Source organism: Phoca vitulina, unplaced genomic scaffold, assembly GCF_004348235.1.
Source record: "Phoca vitulina isolate PV1807 unplaced genomic scaffold, GSC_HSeal_1.0 scaffold63, whole genome shotgun sequence".
In the NCBI taxonomy this organism is placed as follows: Eukaryota; Metazoa; Chordata; class Mammalia; order Carnivora; family Phocidae; genus Phoca; species Phoca vitulina.
The window spans coordinates 5,279,697-5,296,571 of record NW_022589766.1 but is presented as its reverse complement, the minus strand read 5'-3'; the positions used below and the strand labels follow the sequence as shown (position 1 = coordinate 5,296,571).

The window sequence follows — 16,875 nt, the reverse complement described above, 5'->3', positions numbered from 1 at the left end:
ATGTCTTTATAAGAAGAGGAAATTCAGACACCAGACATGGACACTCATAAAGGAAAGACCATATGAAGACAGAGGGGAAAGACAGCCATTTACAACCCAAGGGGAGAGGCCTCAGATGAAACCAACCCTCCTGAACCCTGCAGACACCTTGATCTTGGACTTCTAGCCTCCAGAACTGTGAGAAAATAAATTTCTGGTGTGTAAACTCCCCCAGTCTGAGGTAGGGTTAGGGCAGCCCCAGGAAATTAATCAACTGGGCTGAACTCTAGTGTTGTTTGTGTGTGTGGGGGCGGGGGGGGCTTTTTTTTTTTTTTAGATTTATTTATTTATTTTTGAGAGAGAAAGAGAGAGGATGAGCAGAGGGGCAGAGGGAGAGGGAGAGAGAATCTCAAGCAGACTCCGTGCTGAGCATGGAGCCCAATGCGGGGCTCAGACTCACGACCCTGAGATCACGACCTGAGCCGAAACCGAGTCCGACGTTTAACCAACTGCGCCAGCCAGGTGCCCCCAAACTCTAGGGGTTTTTCTGCCACTAGCGATCAATGACAGCCACACCTCTACAGCAGCAGGGACCAGCCCCAGGCATCAGGATGCAGAACACAGCTTCTTGAATGCTCCTACGGAGAAGACAGCGTGGGTATCCTGGCATCAGGGCGGGTGGTGGTACACAGTCCTGGCTTTCTTTTCAATTCAACTTTGTATTTTCAAAATTCCATTCAATGTTTGCCTATCTTGTCACTTCTAGCTTGTGCACCTGGAAAAGTGCCTGGGAAGAGTGGCACTTAAAAATCTGTTGAGTGATTGAATGAAATTTAATATGAAAAAACGGTTTCCATCTCCCCTGCCCGAATCTCTGAGTAAAAACCATGTTCTGCATCCTGTGGCATGGTGACTACTGAGACACTCCATATATTCACTCAGCTCGTGGCCATTAATGTTGCGGCTGTCGAGCGCTGTGCACTCAGGAGTTCCCAACACCCTCTAGGAGGGAAGCAGGGGGCGGGTGGGAGAGCCTGGAGTGTCAGGGTATCCGGCCAGTTCAACTGCTTCTTAGCTCTGTGATGTGGGGAGCCCTCTACTCTCTGGTCTTAGCTTCTTCAATAGGAAAATGGAAATGAAAACTCCAGCATGAGTGTTTCTTGGGGCTGCATGGAAATCAAATGCGCTCACTGATGTGAAGCCGCTTTGAAATACTGTAAAGAGCTGTGCGCACGGAGATGCACTGTAGCGGGTTCGGGATTGGTTAAGCATCTGACTCTTGATTTTGGCTCAGGCATGATCTCAGGGTTGTGAGATCGAGCCCTGCATCGGGCTCTGCACTGCATGTGGAGCCTACTTAGGATTCTCTCTCTCCTTCTCCCTCTGCCCCTCCCCACTTGCTCTCTCTCTCTCTCTCTCTCTCAAAAAAAAGACTGTCTTGTTCATTGCTGCATTCCTAGTGTCCAGACCACGGCAGGTCCTCAGGGTCAGACTTCGCTATGCTAAACGCAGGGCAAAGACAATAAGCTTGTGGAGTTTTGTAATATAAGTTCCTTAAAACCCCATGTCCCTCTCATCCTGGAAGCTAGCAGCAGGCTTTACTTGGTGGCTTCTGGATCCCACACCACCACGTCGGCATCGGCTCCAGGGATGATGCGGCCTTTGCGGGGATACAGGTTGAGAATCTTTGCTGCATTGGAGCTGGTCACGGCCACAAAACGGTTCTCATCCATCTTTCCTCCAACCTGAAACATTGCAGGAGTGTCAAGTCAACCAAACCCTGCGTGTGCCTCAAACCCCTGGTCACCCTTGCCTCGGGCCTGTGGCCTTTTAGTTGGTCAGGTCAGTGGTGCCTAGAAGGACAATGACGTGGGCACCATGTCTAACAAGCCAACCTGGTTGGCTTGGTCCCCAGCCCTTGCTCACTCCTTACTCCTTCATCCAGCAACAATGGTGAGTGGGCCCTTTGCAAAAGGCTGTCTACCCAGTGGAAATCTACCTCCTGTTTGTACAACCAGCTCTTCTCATATGCTCACTACGGATGGGTCGGTAGCCTCCCTTCATCCACAAAGGGACATATATTCTGTTCTCTTCAAAAACATCTTCCTGCCTCACCCAGCAGGGAGAGAACCATGGACTCCCTTCAAGGAGGATTCCTCAGCCACTCCTGTGCCCCCCTGAGCTGGTGGCTTAGTCTTGAGGACTTCAGATCTCCTTAGGCTCATACTTTGACCAAAAATACTTATTCTTCATGGGGAGAACAGGTGGTATTCAAATGAAGTCCTAGTCCCTATCTTTTTTGAAAAGCAATTAGACAAAATATATAAAGAGCCTTAAAAATGTCCATATCCTTTGGCTCAGAAATCTGCTTCTAGAAATCTATCCTAAGGAAATAATTAGAAATGCTGACAGTACATATACTCATGAACAAAGAAATTCTCTGCAGCATTATTTGTAAGTGCAAAATTTTGAAACAGCTCAAAGTTCCAAACATCAGGGAAGGATGAACAAATGTGGTACTTCCATTGGAGGAAATGTTATTTAGCTAATCAAAAAGATGTTTTAAAAGAATTTTTACTGATATAGGCAAACACTCAAGATAGACTGTTATATGAAAAAAAAAGATGAACCCAGTTATTAAAATAACATGTAGCACATACATAGAACTAGAAAGAAATATATCAAAATATTAATCATTTAATTTCTCAGAATGGAATTATGGGGATTTTTCCCCCTAATACTTTTCTGTATTTTCCAAATTTCTGTAATAGGCCATACTACCTTTTTGTTTGTGGGGGCATGGGGGTGGGGGTGTTGGGGCGGGGAAGACCTTTTTGGTTTTGTTTTTGAGTGAAACAAGGAGCCATTGATGCAGCCCTCCAAAGAGTGAAAACTTGCTAGGACTTGAGCAGGGAGGGGTCCCTGGAACATACCACTCCTCTCTCCCAGATGACGCTCATGCGGTCCTGCACACCACTCACTCCATGCGGGATCTTGGTGAAGTCCTCCTTGCCCATAGCTTTCTGCTTCGTAGTGAAAGGCCGGTGATCTGATGCCACAATGTTCAGAGTATCACTGGATAGAGAGAAGGATGTGACCAGTAAGGGAGGGAGGCCAGGGTCCCAGAGGGTGGGACAGATGCAGGAGAAAAGCCTTCCCTTGGGACCCAGGCAAAGCTGACCTCTGAAGTATGATCTCTAACAAGTTACCTTTTTTTTTTTTTATAAGATTTTATTTATTTGACAGAGAGAGAGAGAGACAGCGAGAGAGGGAACACAAACAGGGGGGGTGGGAGAGGGAGAAGCAGGCTTCCCGAGGAGCAGGGAGCCCGATGCGGGGCTCGATCCCAGGACCCTGGGATCATGACCTGAACCGAAGGCAGATGCTTAATGACTGAGCCACCCAGGCGCCCCTCTAACAAGTTACTTAATCTGTGTGAACCTCAGTTGACTCATATGCAGAATGGGAATACGGGCTGAGTGTGACACCACCTGTCAACGTCACAGGAGACACTGATAGGAGCCTTTGGGACGTCAACTTTTAAGAGTGAAGACCGCGGCCAGAGAAAGACTGAACTTAGCATTTTGCTCGTGTGAGGTGGTTGCACTGCCACACGCCCAGATGCCAACTTCCTCTCATCTCCTTCCTCAACCCCCACCAGTTCCCGCTGGCGACAAGCATGTGCTGGGCAAAACATTCACAGGTTCAGTGTTAAGCTTTGCTAAATAACTTGCAGCTGGAGCTTTCTTGGATGTGGGGGCTCCAATGGCGCAGAATTGGGGAAAGGAGGTACAAGACGGAAGAGAAGTCTGCCTTCATAACCCAGCCATGATGTGCAAGTCAACCAGTTCACCACGCCTGCCCTCCGTGAGCATCAGACGGTTACTGAGGCTGGCCTCCATGCAAGGCTGCGGGTGGCTATGGCGCGGTGGGGCTCTCTGGGGGTTCTGGGCTCGCTAGAAACTCAGGACGGTGAGAACATGTGCACGAGGCGGCAGACTCTGCCAAATGAGGGCAGCAGAGAGCCGGGCCACGTTCAGAGATCTCTGTAGGCCGAGGGCTCAGAGATGGTGTGGGGCGGAGGAGGAAGGGTGCCCACGTTGCCCAGGCTGGGGCAACCTCAGGAAGAAACACTGTTGGAGGGCAGGCAGGTCCAGGCTGGAGCATGGGGGTCATGTGGGAGAGGGGGACAACTGCTGGGACCGCACAGCAGGAGCCCTGAGAATCTAATTTGTAGGAGGCGAAAAAGCCTTGGGAGTGCCCGTGGGCTGTGATGGCTGCTCGAGTCAGAAGGGGACTCTGGGAGAAGGCATTCACTGGCTTGGTGACCATATTTGTAAGGCCCTCAGATGATTCGGGGTCAGGCTGCATGTTGGGCTGTCTCTAGCGGGGGCCTGGCAGGGCTCATCAGTCACAGCTGTTGCCAAATGACTAATGTCCTTGGCCAGATCCACAGTGAGATGACTTGTTCTTCCTGAGGCATGGGCTGGTGTCTTCCTTAGCCAAAGCTGCTGCTCTGGACCTTCTCAGAGACTGCGGGAGGGACTCTCCACACAGCAGACGGTTTGTTCTAGGGTGTCTCAGGGCTGCCCATGTTCCCTGGGCCTGCCGAACCCAACAGAGTTTCACCTTCTTCTCAGGGGTCTTCCAGACGCCCAGGCAGGGATCAGATGAGAAGAGGTGCCTGTCAGAGTCACCAGCGGAGGGTTAGGGACCTCAACTCCCATTCTTCAACCAGGTCTTACTGAGCACCCACCTTCAAAAAAGATTCCCACACAAGTAGGTGCCCTTGGGGCAAGTGTGAATAATGTGGTCACATTCCAGAAGGTTTTTGTTTTTTTTTTTAAAGATTTCTTATTTATTTATTTGAGAGAGAGCGAGAGCATGAGCAGGGGTTGGGGGAGGAGCGGCAGAAGGAGAGGGAGGATGATGCAGGGCTGTAACCCAGGACCCTGGGATCATGACCTGAGCCGAAGGCAGATGCTTAACTGACTGAGCCACCCAGGTGCCCCCTCCAAAGGGGCTTTTGAGGTCACCTAGTGCTGCCCTGAATCTAGGAGATAGGACACACCAACCATACTCTGAAGTTTCAGGGGCTCCTGGGTGGCTTAGTCGTTAGGCGTCTGCCTTCGGCTCGGGTCCTGATCCCAGGGTCCTGGGATCGAACCCTGCATCGGGCTCCTTGTTCAGCTGGGAGTCTGCTTCTCCCTCTCCCACTCCCTCTGCTTATGTTCCCTCTCTCACTGTGCCTCTCTCTGTCAAATAAATAAAATCTTTAAAAAAAAAAAAACAAACTTTCAAACATGACTGGCTTTGTGAAGTCCTTTAAAATTTTACATATTCAAATGAAAAAACTTCTGGCCCCTTTAAGAAATCAGATTTTACACAGAGAATGAACTGATGGTTGCCAGAAGGGAGGGGGGTGGCGGGATGGGCACAATGCATGAAGGGTAGGGGCGGTATGGGCTTCCAGTTCTGGAATGAGTAAGTCACCAGGAAGGAAGGCCCAGCACGGGACACCTAGTCAGTGGTACTGTGATGGTGGGGTGCATGGTGACAGGTCATAGCTACACTGTGAGCCCAGCGGAAGCCCCAGAGCTGTCGGATCACTGCTGTACTCCCGAAACTAATGTCGCATCCTGTGTCAACTGTACTTCAATAAAAAAAGGAAAAAGAAATTAGCTTTTAAATAAAAGATAAATCCTCCCATCCACAGATTATGCTTTTTACACTGACATATAAGAAATCATATCCTAAAGTAGATCACGATGAAGCAGCACAGATTCTCTTATAGGAATATGATCATTGGTGTCTGGGTTTTCAATCAGGTATTTTGTATAATATCATTTATCACCAACAGTGCGCCCTAAAGACAAAAAGAAAGTAACCATAAATTCCTGTCAATCACGAGAATGTTAAAACAATGCTCCAAATTCTATAAAATTGCACATTTTTATAATATGCACTGATTTAAAAAGGGATTGAAACTATTCTCATAATAGTTCACATGAAATTACAATTCGACTTGAGCGAATTTATTTACATAATTTAGATTAAAAATAGGCTAGACATAAAAACTTAAATTATTCAATTAATAATACTCTTCTTCCCCCAGCCTAGTTGAATTTGGGTGGGTGGGGGCACTTACCACCTTTCTGTTCTTTCAGTTAAATTGCCTATGGCAAGCAGGTATTTCAAAAGATTCTTTGACCTTGGAACTGAGCCCAAAGTATTACAGTGGGCTCATGATACATGTTTGTTTTTGTTGTGTTGATAATGATGAAAAGGAGGCTGGTTTTTCCCAATGAAAAGCTTTTTTTTTTTTTTTAAAGTAGGCTCTACGGGCTTGAACTCATGACTTTGAGATCAAGAGTCTGACGCTTAACTGACTGAACCACCCAGGCGCCCCTGAAAAGCATCTTTAAAAGTAAGAGCTGATCTGGCATTTCTCCTCTCAGCCGTCTTCAGTTGGGGCTGGCCACTTCCCTCAATTATCCCCACCATCACCCTAGAAGAGAAGAGGCCTATCACCACCCCCAGGTGTATAAAAGCAGAGGACAGGCAGGGAGACTGAGGTGTTGTAGAATGGAGAGTCCTGTTGTCTTTCCTACCTCCTTCTTTTCATGGTTTGAGTGGGCTTCCCTACTCTCTCTCCTAGCAGTCAAGGAGGGCACATTTCAACAGGTTCACCCACAGAGAGCAGAGGTGATCGCAGTGGGCCTTTGCCTGGGAGGTGGGTTGGTGGACCTGCCCCGAGCCTCTGGGTGAGGAGAGCCATTGGGATGGGGACAGCCTGCCCTCCCACTGTGGAGAGTGGCAAAGCTGGGTGAGCTTTTGCTGGGCCCCAGACACTGCAGAAGGTGGCCAGGCTTGAGCTGCCTTCCAGGGTCCTTGTTTGCAGGGACACCGCTAGCTCTGGAAGCTAGGAAGATGCAGGAGGAAGAGGTCAAGCTGGACCCCATCTCCCAGAGCAGGGGATTATGTGAGGGAGGCACAAGAGAGCCCACACTGGGCATGTGCCCTGCCCAGAGAGGGCCCCAAAGGCCAGCCACTTTCTGCCTGAGAAGCAGGAGTACAGGCTGGTGCTTGGGTGTGGAGAAGAATCCCCCAGCCCGGAAGTGGGCGTGGGGAAGGGAGGAGATGGACATTTAAACTAGACTGGACGTTAGTAACCAAAAGGGAGAGAAAGCAATGGATTCTACCCAAAATGTTACTAAAGGAAAGAAAGAAGCTGCAAACAAAAGCTTTTCATGTTTGTTTCCCTCTGAATTCAACCTGTTGGTTAAACTTTTGCCTTTAGATTTGGATCACATGGGAAAAAGTAGTGTTAGAAAAAAAGAAGCTGGAGAAAAGGAGATCTGGAAGGGGAGGATGAGGGGAAAGAGGGAGAGAGGGCAGAAGGCAGAGGGAAAAGAGGAAAGAAAGGAGGGAGACACATGTGGGGAGATACATTGTTGCAAAACAATGAGAGCAGGGAGAGGTGAAGAACAAAGAGACAGAAAGGCCCACATACATTCTAGGACACGTCAGAGGCCACATCCCACAGCCCTGCAGTGGTCTTCAGCGTAAAAAGCAATGTCCCTTGAAATTCTGAATCACCACTGTTCACGCTTTTCTATAGGCTGCTCTCGCCTCTTACACTTCAGAAGCTCTCACTCCAAATCGAGTGGTCAGGGAAGCCCCATAGGATGGCAGTTATCTGATGGGCCCTGGAGAGGGTCACCAGGGCCAAGTCATCCCACGGGCACAATGAAATTAACTCTAGGTCAGATTTGGGGCCGCTAGGACATCACGGTGAAGATGCATAAATTCCCGGGAAGGCGCCTATCACGAGTTAATGCTGTGCTCTGGGGCCACAGTGTTCGGCTGAAGCGCCTTACTTGGCCAGCAGGCTCATGAGGTAGGTTGAGGTGTTGGTGTCCAGTCTCAGCGGAGGCACCGTGACGTAGGCGGCCGCGTGGGACCAGTCCTGGTGGTAGTAGTGTAAGCCGGTCAGCGTGGCATGCGCCGTGGTGGTCTCGGCCAGAACGACCTTCCCTGCAAGGAGAGAGGTCAGACCATGAGTAGGAAGCCAACCGACCTGAGAGACCATTGGTCTGAATGGTCCTCGGTGAAGGAGCTGAAGTCAGAGAGGAAGGGACTTGCCCGAGCTCACGAGGGTGTTTGAGAGCACAGCTGGGGTCAAGGCCAGAGTGCTGCATCTCGCCAGGCTGGCTCCAGGCAAGAAGAACAGAAGGGCAGGGGCGCCGAGGAGGGGCAGCGCCGCACTTGGAGGAGCGCGGCTTGGCTGGAGCTCAGGGGCCGCGGGGCGCTGCTGGGAGGAAGGAGGGGCAATAGCGCAGGTGAGACAGGCCAGGGGCTCCCAGGAGGGGAGAGGCGGGAGGGGGCGGGAGGGGGCGGGATCTCGCAGGCCATCCGGCCAGAAGGCTGGGAGCCCTTGCTCTGATTTATAGCCCCAGGTCTGTGATCGTGCCTTGGTTTCTCCTGTTAGCAGGCCCTCGCTGGCACCCTGAGCCGGCTGAGACCACAAGCACAGATAAAAACCTCCAGGCGCTGCCGGGTGCTCGGCAATAGCAGAAACACAGGCGCCCCGGGGCTCGTACTCAGGGTGCCGGGGGGGGGGGGGGGGCTGTGAGGGAAGTTGGGCTCAGATGCTGTTATTCCTCCAGGGACTTCCAAAGCATCCCCTGAAATGTCCATTGGAACTGGTCCAGGATTTTATGTCGGTTACCAAGGCAACCGCTAGTAAAACCCAAGAGGCCAAAAAGATAGCAATTAATGAGTTGCCTGAAAACTTGGAAAATTTGACCAGACCCAGGAGAGGTGACAGACACTTCCGTAAAGCTGTTAGGCAGACAGATGTGCAGAGGAAAACAGTGGTTCTAACTCACTGGACCCAGGCTAGAGCAGAGTGCTTCTAAGGGTGACAGGAGAGAACAGGGCATACACTGGGCCCCTGGGCTGGCGGGCCCCGTAGGGCTGCAATCCCACCCCACATGCCCATGTCCATTCCAGCCCCAGGACTCACCTTGCATCTTAGCAGCTGCGATAACCTCACCGGCCGAGATGCTGGACACGTTGACCAGGTAGATCGGGCAGTGGGTCTAAATAAGGAAACCCAGCGGGAAGGAGAGCGCATCAACGCCATGAACCTGCCAAGCACGAGCACAGCCCCAGCCAAACCAATGCGGCCGCAGCACCTCCCCCTGTATCTCTCAGCCCCACTCTCAGGGGGAGGGTCTTCCACCGGGAATGCAGGGCTGGCGGCCAGAGCACGGACTGCGTGAAGCAGGGAGGAGGCAGGCAGCACCCAGCCCCAGAGTCAGTGGGAATGTCAGGGCAAGAGGTCAGCCGAAATCAAGATGATTTATAACTTAAAACAAGGGACTGTTTTCTGTTCACGGGTGTGAGGACCTAGAGACAGTCGTGGATTATACTCCGTATCTAAAATGACAAAGCCTGCTGTATGAGGGCTGCTTTATCAGTAGACAGAATGCACCCTGGACAAGAAACAAAATACAGGAGGTTCAGGGTTCAGAGTCCATGTCAGACAGGACTGGTCTTGCAAATGGACACCTGGATTGTAGTATCGATGAGCTTCTCCTCTGCTGAGCTGGACGACAAAGGTCCATGTCTTCGCTTCTCTGGGCATATGTTTGAGCTAAAAAATAGGAAGCTGGACTTGTGTTGTTCAGATCTGTCCTTACTCTGGGGTAAGTTTCCATCAGGGAGTAATTGATATCGTAACTCTCATTACGCCAGTAAAACAATGTCCCTGTCCATTGTAAATTGCTAACGGGAAACTTTTCCCAAATGTTATTCTGATGCCTTCTCTGCTTATCAAAATGAGAGGACAGAGAGCTTAGGAACTGGCCCGACAGGTCATATGCTTGGCACAACTTTACTGTCTGATTCTGAGATCTGCTGGACCTCCAACCTCTGTGTTTTCCCTGGTGTTCCTAACACCACCCCTCAGGCTTACACCCTTGGAGGGAGTCCGTGTCTTTCCAGAGGAGAGGTTCTGGAGCATTAGTGCCCACTAGAATCAGGGGTGGGCTATTGAAAACAGATGGCTGGGCATCATGCCCCGTTTCTGATTCAATAGGTCTGCATGGGCCCGAGAATCTGCATTTCTAAACTCCCAACAAATGCTGATGCTGCCGGTCCAGTTACCACACTTAGAAAACCAGTGTTCTAGACGCGACGGTTCAGATTCTCTGAGCAAATTAAACTCTTTACTGATCGTTTAGAAGGAGAAATAACCTTGGTCTAGGGCTCTGCTGTTTATAAACTGCCGTTCCTGTTCTGCCCCCTTTGAGACTCACAACCATCCCGTGAGAAGTGATATTACCACTCCAATTTTAGGTAACAAAATAGTATAGCAGAGTGGTTGAGTGACTTGCATACACCTGAGAGCTTGTATTTGGTAAAGGCCTCACATCCCTTCCTCGGTTCCCATCACCACACTGCATCTGCACCCCCAGATCCTGAGCGATACCAAGGAAAACTTCTAAGTGGTCCAGAGGTGGAGGTTTAAGCAAACATCTACCGAATTCCTCTACAGGAAGCAGAGTTCAGTTGCAGGGAGGTTCTGTGGTCCCTGAACCCACCTGCCTCCCATGGGAGCCATTTCCACCTGAGCAGTGAAGCCAGACTCAGCAAGCTCAAGGGGGTGGAATAGAGAGCTGGCAGGAAGGACCTAGGCACCAGGTCTGTGGGAATAACAACATTCACCCAGCCAACGGTTCTGGGTTCCTGCGAGTCAGGCATGGTGCTGGCAGCCAGGGCAGAATGGGACTCCGCCGTGTAGACTGAAGAGTCTGGCTTCTGATCCCAGAGTCAAGAATGGGTTGAGGGCAAGTCGGGGTCTACTTACCCTGTTTGCAATGGTGATAACTCGGTGAGTGGCTTCAGCTTCCAACTGTTAGAAACAAAGTACCGGAAGAAAACAAGCTTCACCATCTCTCCCAAGCAAGCCCACATCTGCTCAAGAGCCCACTTTGTAGAAAGTTCTGGAATATCCAACACAGAGCTGGAAGGGTCCACTGTACCCACAGGGGCTGCATCCCAAGAGCACCAAGCTCCAACCACTCTGCTCCCCCTGAGGCAATCGGAGAACTTAGCACCAGGCATATCCTCGCTGGATGCTACTCAGGCCTTAAGTAAAAGGCAACAAAACAAAAGCAAACGGAAACCTAGATTCCCATCTCTCCGTGTTTTCTGGTGTCTTCTCTCCACAGCCACCTCAGCACGGTAGCAAAGGAACGAGGCTCACTAATACCAAACTGGAAATTAACCCAGACCAGGGTTTCTGAACCTTGGCACTGTGGACGTTCTGAGTCAGGTAATTCTTCATGGTGGGGGCTGTCTGGGCACCGTAGGATCCAGAAGCAGCATCCCTCACCTCTACCCACTAGAGGCCAGCAGTGCCACCCCCAGGTGGGAGAACCGAAAACATCGCTAGGTGTTGCCAAAGGTCCTCCGGAGAGCAAAATCTCCCCTGGCGTGGAGCCTTTAACCACTAGACCATGACAGTGATGACTCATGCTATTAATATCCTACAGTCAAAGCCTTGCTCTTGCCCTCCTATAACTGAGCGAAGCCCAGTCCTGTGCTCACCCGCCCACTCCCGTTCTCACAGACACCCAGGGCCTTGTCTGTCTGATGGCAGCGCCCTCACATCCTGTCTCTGGCTCCTCGTCCCTCAGGGACATGCAGCCACCACCCTGCACTGAAGGCTTTGAAGAAATGGAAAATAGCTTTTTCCTCACGAATGGTGGAGGATGTCTGAATAGGGTCACAGGACAAGAAGTGCAATGTGGTCCCTCTGGAGAATTCTCCAGCAGGGAGGGGGACTATCGGGGATGTGTGTGGACGCCCTGCAGCACTGAGCAAGGATAAAACCACAGGTTAGAAGGACGGCAGGGCTTTTCATTACCAGCGCCGTGGGTCATGGGGTAGTAAGGGGCAGAGAGCACAGACATGGGTGTGCCTCTGGTTTCTGGTGGGAAGGGTCCAAAGTTTTCCTCAGGTGCTCAAAGGGATTTCAGAAAACGCTGAATCACTGGCTTATAGTCTAGAATTTCTTCTAACACCTGAAGGCCCTTTCACTCTGTCTCCCCCCCACCCCCCCGCCCCCCATTCAATTTTGGGGAAAGCAATTCCCGCTGTCCTCACGTTGTCTCCCTCGGATCCCTGAAATCAGAATCAAATCGGGTGGGTCTGGTTTCCCCCATACAGTCTTTCCCAAAGAAGCTTAAGGCCATGTCAACCTCAGCAGGGAGGAGGGTGTTCTCTGAAAAGCTTCAGATGAGAATTTCACCCATGGAGAAAGCGATAATACACAACTTATATTTACTGATGTCTCTTCTATCCTAAAGATTCTATGAATCCATAGGAAAGAAGCTGACAAGAGGCACAGAAAGTTTTCCTCACCTCCTCTGGGCGGCTGATCTCGATTCCTTCTGGGCCTGTGATACCCAAATCTAGCGCCTCCTTGGCACCCTGAATAAAAGACAGAAAACTGAGAGAACCATACAGATACAAGAAAATCAGAAACCCCAGGGACACTAAAATATGCCGGACGTAGCCCATTCCAATAGGCTTGCTACTTTTCTCACTTCTGTAGTATTCATCTTCCAAAGAGGGCAGAATCAGTACAGGGCTCCCTTGCAGTAAGTCTCTCTTGAGTTTCACTTCATAAGGATTGAACATATTTTTTCCTCTTAAAATTACAGTTCTGTAATTAGCCAACAGGCTTGGGACATCCAAGACAATTGGTCTGAAAGTCAGAATTGCCCCCACTGAAAGTCTAGTCAAATCTCTAGCTTCCAGCAACACCTAGATTAACCCTTCCCAAGTACCCTATTTCATTTCCAGGCGTGAAAAGGGGCTCATCTACCAGTGAGGAGATTGTTAATAATATCTCAGCTCTTCTGGGGGTTGGGCGGGGGGTAACAGGAAAGCAGAGAGCTGACTCTGATTTATCCTGATGCCAAATCTCATTAAAAATATTTTTAGAGGTGCTCCAAATTCTTTTGCTATAATGGAATTTAAATATCCTATCATTAGAACTAAGACATCATTATCTAAGACTCAGATACCATTCTGGACTGTAAAGAGATTTTTGTTTCATAGACAGCAGAAAAGTTTGGATTTTCTGACTAAGATTTGTCATTTGGGGTGTCAACATCTCACACTTTCTTTTATAACTTATTTTCTCTGAACAAAATTGTGGGATGGGTGATGGGGGGGTCAGGAATCCCCCTAAGAACTGTTTGTATTGGCGCCCAGCCTCCCCCCTTCCCAATATTCTCTATTGCCTTGCCTCGGCCACGAGCTCCCCATTCTCAGCATGGACTCGGGGGATCGCTCCAATGTCCTTGCAAGCGTGTAACACTTGGTACAGCTCACTGTCCCGAAGCATGTACAAGTCTTTGTAGGTCATGAACATCTGGAACGAGTTGACACCCTTCTCCCTTACCAGTGTCTCCATTTCTGCTTTCACCTGGAGAGCAAAATGCAAAGGCAATGCCTCGTGAGTACAGATGTTCAAGAGGCGGGCTGGCGGATGCTGGCCCAGGATGGAGGGGATGTGGGCCAGTCGGCGGAGTGACTGTATGACCACCCGCCACCTCGCAGTATCTCATTTTCCTCCCACAGGCAGCTGTATGGTTACATGAGCAAATGGACGCAGAACTACTTGGTAAGTTGTCAGGAGTGACACAAATATAGCCTATATTGTTACTGTCCAGGCACGTTTCTGCTATCCCAGAGGCTTGTCTTATGTTTCTGACTCCAAGGCAGCCTTCTTGGTGAATGCACTAACAGCTTTTACTCCCACGGCTTGTGCCCCCTGCCCCCATAATGGAAGTGGCGTTACAAAGAAGGCACAATCATGCTAAAAATCCAGAGACTGGGGGCGCCTGGATGGCTCAGTCAGTGGAGCATGCAACTCTTGATCTTGGGGTTGTGGGTTCGAGCCCCAGGTTGGGCATGAAGATTACCTAAAAATAAAATCTAAAAAAAAAAAAAATCCTGAGACCCTGGGAAAAATCTAATTTAGGAATATGAATAAAGCTATGTGAATAAGAAGATTCATTCCAACATTATTAGGATGTAAATTGGAAACTGGGATGAGAAAATGGAAGCAACATTGGTCTGACAATAGGAAAATAACTTGAAGTTTATCTCCATGAAGACCATGCAGCCAAATAAAAAATGCTCCCACTTAAGTGAAAGAGTTACTATGTAAAAAGCACCTGTGAAAAACAGACTGGAAGGAAATAAGCTAAAACAATAGTGGTTGTGTTGGGGGGTGACCAGATGATGGGCTTCTTTTCTGTTTTTAAAATCTATAGTTAGAAAGAAATTTTTTGATAATAACAAAAAAGAATCTGAAATTCTAGAGGCATGGAAGTCCCCACAACCTCCAGGGACCTAGGGATGGCTGGCCTGGCCTCAGTGTGGCTGAGAATCGGAATGGACGCTCTATTCCAGGCCAACTCGAGGGGGAGGGAATAGAGAAGCTTGGGGTAGGGTCGTCCACCCAGGAGGGTGTCCAAATAAACAAAACCCCCACTTGTGGTAGGGGCTGGCTGACATTCAGGGTGGTCTGCGCCTTTTCCCAATACCAGGAGGGAGGTCTTCATGGTGTGAGGCTTGGGGGGCTCTGAGGCCTTTCCTAAGGACCAGGTCGGAAATAACGGAGGAGACTGGGTGAGCCCCACACTCACAGCTAAAACCCAAGGGCAGAAGTACACGAGGCTTTTAATTACCATCTGAGAAGGGAGTCAGGCCCTTCAGGCCAGGTTCCACAGCTGAAGGATTTTGTAAAATGTATTAATGCTTGTTTTTTTTTTTTTAAAGATTTTATTTATTTATTTGACAGAGAGACACAGCGAGAGAGGGAACACAAGCAGGGGGAGTGGGAGAGGGAGAAGCAGGCTCTCCGCTGAGCAGGGAGCCCGATGTGGGGCTCGATCCCAAGACCCTGGGATCATGACCCGAGCCGAAGGCAGACGCTTAATGACTGAGCCGCCCAGGCGCCCCTTGTTTTGTTTTTTTAAAGTAGACTCCATGACCAATGTGGAGTTTGAACTCACGGCCTTGAGATCAAGAGCCGCATGCTCTACCAACGGAGCCAGCCCGGCGGCTCAGTGCTCACTTCTTTTTATGATTCTAGGGCACCCACACAAGAACCGGCACATGGTGATTAATACAGAATTGAGGAAAGAACGAACACCCAGCCTGCTTCCCTGGGGTAATAAGCAGTAAAACTCCAGAAATGAAGCAAAATCTAAACGCCTGTCTATCTGTTTTTAGGAGGAGCCAGGAGGTGGGAATCGGGCATGGCCCTGGGGCCTGGGGCAGTGGGAGGACAGGAAAGCCAGAAGTGAAGGCCACAAAGGCTGAAGTGAGAAATGGCTCCGTGGGAGGCAGCCTCAGCCATGTGCCAGGAGCAGCCTCCAGGCTCTCAGAGTGGGGGCTGGGCCCCCAGAGGGAAGAAGGGGCCCTGTCCATTTGTTCCAGGCAGCACTGAGCCAGGATAGCACCCTCTGTTCTGTTCTGAGCCCTCAGGGCCATGCTGTCCCGTCCAGCATGAAAACGACACAACCCTTGGAGCCTGACTCTTGCCCACTACTCAGCAGCAGCCCCCTTAGGCGCCGCTGCCATCGAGAGATGCTGCTGTGACCTGAGCAAGGATTCAGAGCTCCCTACACCTCTGTCTTAGGCCTTCTGCGTCTGATGGAAAACTGGCCCTTTAAATCAAGAACAAGCCTTCTCACCCCCTTGTGGAATCCTGTGTTTTTTTTTCTTTTGGCATTTGGGGGGGGCTAGGATGGTGGGGGGGTCCCACACCTGTGGGAGAGCACCCCAACCTAGCCGGCTCCGACCAGACTGCCCCTCTGCCTCAGAGAGCTTTCATTCTTCTTTTGGGATTCCAGCCAGCACTGTTACCTTGGGTGCCCACCAGGTGATCCCCACGTGCAGGGCGTAGTCACAGCAGACCTTGGGGTCGGCCAGACCCCGGCACTTCTCGTAGGCGTCCACCAGGGAGGTCTCCTTATCAGGCAGGACGTGGCCGATGACCATGGTGGTTCCTCCGACTAGCGCCGCCTGCAGGGACAGGAAGAGCAGTCTTGTCACATCCCTTCCCACACCGGAGTCGCCGATGCAGGGAGACACGGGGGGCCAACCACAGACCCTATCAAGCAAGAGGCTGTGAGTCCCCAGTGCAGCAACGCTTGGGAAACTGTAAGGAGCTGGACATGCAGGACCCAGTGTGTAACCTTCACCCCCACTGTGGATCCAGCACACAAACCTGCTTCTTCCTTGTCTCGGGGTGTGGCTTGGTGCTTTGGAAAAACCACTTCGTGTGTTACTGGAGCCTGAGGCCAGCCTCTCCTTCCCAAAGAGCAGACTGCCCCCACCCCCAATGATTCTGGCCAACTGGAGTACGTAGATGACGCAACCAAATGCTCAATGTAATGTGTCTATTTATAATATTTATTTAGTCACCCAGACGTATTTAAATCCTAACGAAGCAAATGTTAATTTGGATATATCATTTTGTTTTATTCTCTCGTATTTCACGAAACAATTTTATTTACTTATTTAAAATATTTTTTATTTATTTGATAGAGAGCACAAGCTTCGGGGAGGGGCAGAGGGAGAAGCAGGCTCCCCACTGAGCAGGGAGCCCGATGCGGGGCTTGATCCCAGGACTCCCAGGACCCCGGGATCATGACCTGAGCTGAAGGCAGACGCTTAACCGACTGAGCCACCCAGGCGCCCCTTCATGAAACAATTTTATTCAAAGTTTTCATATGCACCTTCCACATGGGTGTTTTTGTCTTCAGTTTTTCCAAGCACATTAAGTTCATTTCCATTTAT

The 16,875-nt window shown here is 50.2% G+C and overlaps 1 protein-coding gene across 3 annotated transcripts in view; it reads right to left on the bottom strand.

Moving 5' to 3' along the window:
* The window catches only part of DPYSL5 (dihydropyrimidinase like 5), a 91,822-nt gene that overhangs the window by 10,589 nt on the left and 64,358 nt on the right, over positions 1 to 16,875 (bottom strand). For all 3 annotated transcript variants that reach the window (XM_032391504.1, XM_032391506.1, XM_032391505.1), the window contains exons 3-10: positions 15,940 to 16,098; positions 13,307 to 13,486; positions 12,415 to 12,483; positions 10,856 to 10,900; positions 9,008 to 9,083; positions 7,860 to 8,016; positions 2,913 to 3,054; positions 1,582 to 1,724 (exon numbers count right to left, since the gene is read on the bottom strand). In XM_032391504.1, the coding sequence (XP_032247395.1) occupies positions 1,582 to 1,724; positions 2,913 to 3,054; positions 7,860 to 8,016; positions 9,008 to 9,083; positions 10,856 to 10,900; positions 12,415 to 12,483; positions 13,307 to 13,486; positions 15,940 to 16,098 (971 nt within the window). The remainder of the gene's footprint in view (positions 1 to 1,581; positions 1,725 to 2,912; positions 3,055 to 7,859; positions 8,017 to 9,007; positions 9,084 to 10,855; positions 10,901 to 12,414; positions 12,484 to 13,306; positions 13,487 to 15,939; positions 16,099 to 16,875) is intronic.